The 7315-nt window shown below is 37.3% G+C and overlaps 1 protein-coding gene across 4 annotated transcripts; it reads right to left on the minus strand.

Annotated features, from left to right (window-relative positions):
* LOC118048226 (probable galacturonosyltransferase 7) lies at positions 1-7063 on the minus strand. 4 transcript variants are annotated; one of them, XR_012170174.1, is made up of 10 exons: positions 6513-7063; positions 6270-6310; positions 6051-6119; positions 5097-5154; positions 4923-4972; positions 4527-4825; positions 2536-2893; positions 1907-2452; positions 753-1489; positions 1-486 (listed from the first exon to the last, which is right to left on the minus strand). XR_012170174.1 is itself a non-coding variant. In XM_035057821.2 (9 exons), the coding sequence occupies exons 1-9, from the start codon at positions 6655-6657 to the stop codon at positions 1211-1213; spliced, it is 1845 nt and encodes a 614-aa protein (XP_034913712.1). In that variant the 5' UTR covers positions 6658-7063; the 3' UTR covers positions 540-1210. The 4 variants fall into 4 exon arrangements, 1 of the variants encoding a protein (XP_034913712.1); XR_004687444.2 differs by having other exon boundaries at positions 1-490; XR_004687443.2 differs by having other exon boundaries at positions 1-605.
* Positions 7064-7315: the final 252 nt, after the last annotated feature.

Here is a 7315-nt window from a genome sequence, read left to right on the forward strand (position 1 = left end):
GGAACAAATAGAAGAAAAGACATTAAAAGACCAAAATAAAAAATCCCAAAGGGCCAAAAAAAAAAGGAGAAAGAAAACACCATGAAACATTATTACAATCCAGTGTTTTCTCCCTACCTCCACAGTGAATCTCCCACACCCATCAGGTTTTTATTTTTTATTGTTTTTTATTTGTGATGCAATTTATAAGTGTAATTGTAATGTACCCATAGCCGTTGCATCTTAAACAGGCATCTATCTTCCTTGTGTATATACCTGTTCTTCTCAATTGCAACTGTCTTATTCAGTCTCCAACTACTGGCATTCACAACTTTGTGCATCCACTTTTGGCATGGAAACGCAAACTTTCTAGCATACCAGTCAATCACATCACAAGATAAAGAAGAATTTACGCAGGAGACACTTTATAGCCAATCTGTCAGCCTCCAACTTCTGGGTTTTGGGAGCATCCCTATGAAGTGGATATATTACTATACCATGCTCACTCTGCCTTAGGAATTTAAGAAAGTTTATGTCAGCACGGTAACAAGAATGCTTGATATCTGAAATATTTGTTGCCGACACTAAGCTATGTCCAATTACATGCCAGGTCCTCAATTGACAAGCTACAGTTTCGTCAATGCCAATTCAGTTAATACATGAAGAGAAATATCAATACAAAAGTTCAAAAAAAAAATCATCCCTCTAATTTTCTCATCACAATTAATTAATCGCACTTCTAAATCAAGCAACTTGAGAAAAGAACAACTTACTTTGATGGGCACAAGGCAACCTGCTTTCTCGACCACCGTTTACAAAACAAATGGCTATTCCAATCTTCTTGAAATTAGCAAACATCTGGGCCCTTTTCGTGTACAGTAATATTGCCAAGCATTTGACTCCCACGTACAACTTAACAAATAAGAAGCAGAGCAGTTCTTCCTGTCATTCACTACAATGTCCAATAAATTGCATTTCATATTCCAAATTCTCCATTCCTGGCAACTAGAGCTGCCCCCAAGGTGTCCGCTCCCTTCTGCTTGCTAGAAACTTGAAAAAATATTCGTCCATTTATTTACCAAAAAAACAGAAGGCTATAATTTGTTGCAACCCAATATCTTTCTGGAATTTAAGCTCAGAAAAATTACGAGCATCAATTAACAAACATCTGGAAATTCATGCTTCCTGAATGTTCTCCACAAACTACGACTGTGATTAGACCACTGGCTTATTATGGATTCACATTGCACTCACCCAAGAATAGATCATCTCGGTTTAGAAACCTCTTCCAGTACTGTTTATACTTGGGGATTCCTAGCTCAAGCCATGGTTTCATTTGTCCATTAAAGTGCAACACTGCAGCCTTCTTAATGGCTTGGACATCAATCCCATAGTCATGACCCAGTCCAGACAAAGCCCATACACCATCAAGAGGATATACCAGGTCTTGAAAGGTAAGCAAGCTTGTGCTCAATGCAACGGCTTCAGTAGATCCTGTTCCCTTGCTTACCTGGTTTTCCATGTTTGCAACGTAGGAAAACAAATGAGATGTAAACGGTCAAATCTCATTATAATAACTAAAATATTCGATAAAATACAGAAATCATACTGGTCAACAAAAATCCTTTTGCCAAGGTTGTTAAAGCACTGTGGTGTGATGCATAGGATTAGGGTTTCATATTTCACTGTACAGGTAATTTCCTTGGATTCGATTAGAAATCACAGAAATCATACTGGTCAACCAAATCCTTTTGCCAAAGTTGCTATAGCTCTATGGTGGATGCATTGGGTCAAAGGAGGGTTGGTTTACCATCTCATATGATACTATGCAGCTAGTTTCCTCATGTATGATTAGAACTGCCAAACAACAAGATACTCACAAAAGTAATTTCTCATAAAACATATTAGGCAGCGTTAAATCACTCACCTCTTGTCCCAGCTTCCAATAAGTTTTAGTAAGATCTAGCTCTCTCCACCTAGCCAGATCAATAACATTTAATCCGGACATCCAAGCACACGAGTTTTCATCAAAACTGCCTTTTCCCAGAAAAGTTCTTAGCTGACCCAACCGCACTGAACATAACTGTAAAGCACCATTTACTTTCCCTCCCATGTCGATGTTCCATAGGTCAGACAAGTCCCGCTGGACTACAACATCATCATCCAGAACTACAACTCTCTTCAACTTCTCAAATATACTAGGAATGAGATAGTGAGTATGAGAAAAAACAGATACATATTCTGTTCTTAAATGAGTGGCTGGTGGATTATTAACAGTATGGAAAGACACACGATACTCCAAAGGCAGAGACATGCTTTTCAGAGCCTCCTTATCATGATATTTCAGGGTAACATTTTCAACATTCAAGACTTGGACAGCAGCTTCCTTGTAAGTATTTCTTAGGAACCATAGTTTCATTGCAAAATAATTCAGTCCATCTGTCAGAACATGAAAAACCAGATTCCCACTTTCCTGAAGCATGAAGGTCAACAATTAGATAACTGGAATTCAATTTTTTAAAAAATTGACTACATGGGAGAATACTTGCAACGTACTCTTGCATGCACAGCAGTGGAGTTGATTACAACTGAAGCAGCAAGTAGATTTGTGGAGAATATAACATAGTGTTGCAATGATGGATTTGAATATCTTTCAGACAGAGGGAGCTCCTTATCATGTACAGAAGATTTAAAATATTCCACAAGCAGTCTCATAGAGAGGCAGTGGAGACCCTTTGGCATGGTCTGCACTGCAAGTTGATAAAGGAAAGCACTCTGCTTCATGTGAAAGTTAGTTTCTTCCTCAGTTAGATCAAGTATCTGTCTCAATTTCTTGTCAACGTTATTACAATCCACAGGGAATGTTTTAGCTTTGGCTATCACATTTTCCATCTTCTGTAAGTTCTTCTGAATTCTGATGAAACAGGTAAATTAGTGTGCTTGAGCAGGATGTAAACTTGATAAGCAGTATCTGTTACACTAGCAAAGATAAATTAAGAAAGAGTAACATCCACATCAAAGGAGAAAGCAAGCAACAATGAGGCCATATAGCAACATGTGTGAGAGCACCAGCACCTTCCTGGAACAACAAGCTCAACAGATCTTTATCAACTTCTGCTTCAGCATTTGTAGTATTGTTTGACATATAGTGTTTTGTAGACCCTACGTTTCTTGCCTTTTTATCTCCTCTCTATGTCAGTGCTGCTAAAAAAGTGGTGCAGGACGAGCAGATACTTATTGTTTGGGTTAGGTTGTGGAGTTTGGAGAGTTTGGGACTTGGAAATTGAACACAGGTTTGATTATGCAGAATAAAGGGGGAAAAAGGAGGAAAACTACCACTCTCACACCAGTAGGTTCAAGGAACCACTCCTTGAATGAAAACCTAAGCATCAAATAGTATGAATCATGGAATCATCAATCCTCGAATGAAAGTTCCATCACACTCTCAATAAGCATAAATCAATAGGCTACACCTTTTTTTACAAGTCTCTGTGCTAGATTTGAAAGAATACAAGCATGTTTATAAGCTTGAAATATTCCTATTCCTAAAAGACTAGGATATAAGACATAAAATTCCAATTTTAACCGGGTGAGAAATGACAGGGAGCGAGACTTTATATTTCCTACACATAGCTATCACTGATCTTCCAAAAAACTTTACTGCTATCACAAACGTGCCTTGCTTAAATATTCACGTACTGTCACGGTTAAATCCATAGGCTGCATCAAGACGTAAGAACTAAAACCCAAAAAATGAAAGAAAAGAGGATAAATGTGCCATGGGATGGTAGCTTTTTGGGTACTGCTATGGATTACATCTGGCATTGACCACAGCATAATGCTACAGGACAAACTTGAACCCAATGGCAACCGAGCCCCCCAAAAGAAAATGGCTAAAGCTTTTCAAGGAGGAATGATAACCATTGGTGAGAATGGACACAAAGCCTTAAGCATCCATATTTAGGACAAGGAACACCAGCAGCTCAACATGTGCACAAACAGTAAGAACCCCCGGTGCTTGTCCCAGTCTCAAGACATTAACTCCATGCACATGTTCACGACATCCCAAATGCTTACCGCTGGCGCTACAATTTTATTATAGACAATCAGGAAGCCAGTAATGCTAAAGAGTAGAACCATAAGTACAATATGTACTTTGCTGGTGAAGGAAAAACATGTTAAAGAGAGTCAAGAGCAGATAGGAACACAGACATAAATTTCTGAGCCAAGAAAGTGAGGAAAACACTAATTTTGCATAAAACAGGCATAGTCTGATGTCCAGGAAGAACAAAGAATAATGATCTGATACTTCTAATACCAGGAGAAGACAAGCAACAATGGAAGATTCAACAAACATCCTTTGTTGTATGGATCGAGACATTTTGCTTCACATAATAAGCTTCATTCCACCAGATGATGTTTATTATGTACTTAAAATGGAAGTAATGATGGATAAAAAATGGTAAGAATGGATATCTTTACTTCCTCACATCATTGAAGTCATGCTAATGGAAGATAAAAGTCATATGAAACTTAAAGTGACTTACTGTGGTGGAAGATCAGCATCTGTTGAGCTTTCACTAAGAATACGCTCCAGTTCTTGAATATTTTGTCTCATTTCATTAGTTAACTTCTCTTGAGATAGAAGCTTTGCAATAGTAGGATAATATGCTCTAGCCACAAAAAGCTGGTCCTTCAATTTATTAACCATAAAATCCTTCATACTTTCTCTATGCTCGTCACACCAATGGCAATAGCCTCCAAATCTGAGCTCACATTTTTCACTTTCCTCAAATGCACTTCTTTTGTGCTTGGTGATTTCATCTGTACCAGTAGTTACAGCATTCTGCCACAGCATATTAAAAAAAAAACTCCAGAGGCTTTAAAAGCATTACAAATTGAATAACTTTTTCAGGAAAACACTCTGATGTGTGCATACGTACATTTCTCCTGAGAGGTGGTTGAGGTACAGCTGGGGGTACCGCAGGAGTACCTGTTAGTCATTGGAAGGGAGAATAAGCCTTTTTTTAACATTAAGTCATATAATAGGGCATCAACAATTATAAAAGAAACTTTTTGAGAAAAGAGCTCAACAAGATCTTCGTGTCATTGACTACCATGAATAGAACCTGAACTTGTGGTCTTATTTTCTGCTCCACTTGTAAAGTTTATAACCTGGGATAAAATACAAAATAAAAGAAAAACAGTGGATTAAAAATAGATTTAGATACCTGTATTTAAGCTAAAAAAGTTAATAAGTTTAAATCAGATCATATGTTTATCAAATTTTCATAGGCTGATTCCACTAACAAAACAAAATTCCAGGTTTGAAAATTTTATCCCACTGTGAAACATTTGCTAATCAATCTCTAGTCTGCTCACTTTGATCCCTAATCCAACTCCCAAATAAATCACTACAAGACTAGCATCTATTCTGCTACTCAAAGTTTGCCTATATCATGACATAGGGCAGAAAATACACACATCCATTTTTAGCTTCCACCACTGTTTTTCAAAAGATTATCTAAACAGTCTCTCGAACTCTTCTACACTATATCCCTACTAAAAACATTTTCTTCTCATCCAAGCTACTTTGGTAGAGCTGCAGACCTCTTGATTTAACAAATCTGAAATGTCAACTTTTTTAGTGCCACTGAACTTGAATGAGGGGAACAAACGTGAAATAGGTGACAAAATGCATCAAGCTTACACTAATATGAATAATGAGATATTCTAGGAGGACAAGCATAACAGAGAACAGGAACCGATCTGAAAGCTAAAAGAAATGTAGGAAATCAGACAGATTGAAAGCCACACAAACTACTCAGTATGGAAACAGAATTATGTCCTCTACATAAATATTACTAGATAATCTATAAAAATGCAATGAGAGGTTAAACCACCTAAAGTTGAATCCATTACATGTTTAGAAGCCAACCCGAACAACTACCAGTCTCAATTAAGTTCCACAAGTAGAGTGCAAAGCAGTTTTCAAGTAGACCAAGGCAGGTCATAAATCGAAGCATGATTCCAAAGTTTAGCAAGGAAAAAAATAATCTGAAGGACATTACTTGATGAATTTTAGGAAGAGTTGGCGCAAAATTCTCAATAAGTTGCTTCACGTGGTTTGACTGATCTATCTACAATAACAGACAAATAAAAATAAAATCAGTCCGTCAAATGAAAACAATATTCAAACAAATATGGGGGAAAATAAAAGGTAATATCAATGAGAACCCTAATAATTAAATTAAATTAAAAGAGTAAGTCTGAATAGATGAAATACATACATACGAAGCAGAAGAAGAAGTTTGTGGATCAGAGGGGTGTCCTGCGGAGGAAGAAAAATGACATGATGGAACAATTGATTTGATTTAACGGGAAATAGAAAGAGATCTGGTTGCCGTGTGTTTAGTAAAAAGTAAAGAGCGTATGTATTTAGCATCAGTTCGATTCGAAATTAAAATCAAATAATAGAAAAAAGAATCTGGATCTGAGGGAGAAAGAGAGATGTTGATATTGAAAAGAGTTACCGGTGGAGTGAAAACCGTTGTGGTAAAGGCCAAGCAAGAAGACGAGAGGAACGAGCATTGAAAGCAGCACCAGGAACAGCACGCCTATCACCAGACACCTCCATCGCCTTTTCCCTTGATTGTGATTATTATGATAGCCTTTCATCTCCTCCCTCCCTCTCCGTCCGAGGAGATTCTCTTCTGTCCTTTCTTCCTGTCACCTCTCCTATCTAGTCTAGTCTAATCTAATTGCTGCTGCTGCTGCTGTGTAATGTCATTCAGTCGGATTCAAATTTCAGGGTTTTTCCTTCCATCCCAATCAACAAATCATTCCCATTATTAAAAACTTCATCAAGCCATTATTATTTTCGTTGTGCACCGCATCTCCTCTTCAACCTCTTCTTCTTCCTCCTTTTGTTTCCAAATACAGAAACAAACTACAACTCCACAATGCGAAGGATCTCTTCTGGATACAACAGAGAGAGAGAGAGAGTCACACACGCAGTTGGAAATTTGCACGTGACACAGTTTCTCAAACTAACCTCTTTTTTTATTTTTTCCTCTACCTATTAGTGTCTAGTGCTCCTACTATCGTCCTCGTACGCATCGTTTTACCTTCCTTTCCTCCCTCCTTTATTATTGTTAGTTCCCCCTTTTATTTGTTTTGTCAAGTCATCGTAATAAAGGCTTTTTCTAACGCCCAGACACTCGCGCTTGGCATGGCCTTCTTTCATTTCTTTGTCTGTTTTTATTATTATTATTATTATTACTATTATTTTTCTCATATATATATATATATATATATATATATATATATATATATT

The sequence above is a fragment of the Populus alba genome, chromosome 6 (genome assembly GCF_005239225.2).
Source record: "Populus alba chromosome 6, ASM523922v2, whole genome shotgun sequence".
Lineage (NCBI taxonomy): Eukaryota > Viridiplantae > Streptophyta > Magnoliopsida > Malpighiales > Salicaceae > Populus > Populus alba.

What these genes read in the sequence shown, in the direction of transcription:
- LOC118048226 (XM_035057821.2), bottom strand. Translation starts at nt 6,657, where the DNA reads ATGAAAGGCTATCATAATAATCACAATCAAGGGAAAAGGCGATGGAGG. An exon ending in AAGTTCAGGTTCTATTCATG is followed by an intron (nt 4,973 to 5,096) that starts GTAGTCAATGAC and finishes AATGACTAACAG; the next exon opens with GTACTCCTGCGGTACCCCCA. An exon ending in CCACTGCTGTGCATGCAAGA is followed by an intron (nt 2,453 to 2,535) that starts GTACGTTGCAAG and finishes TTCATGCTTCAG; the next exon opens with GAAAGTGGGAATCTGGTTTT.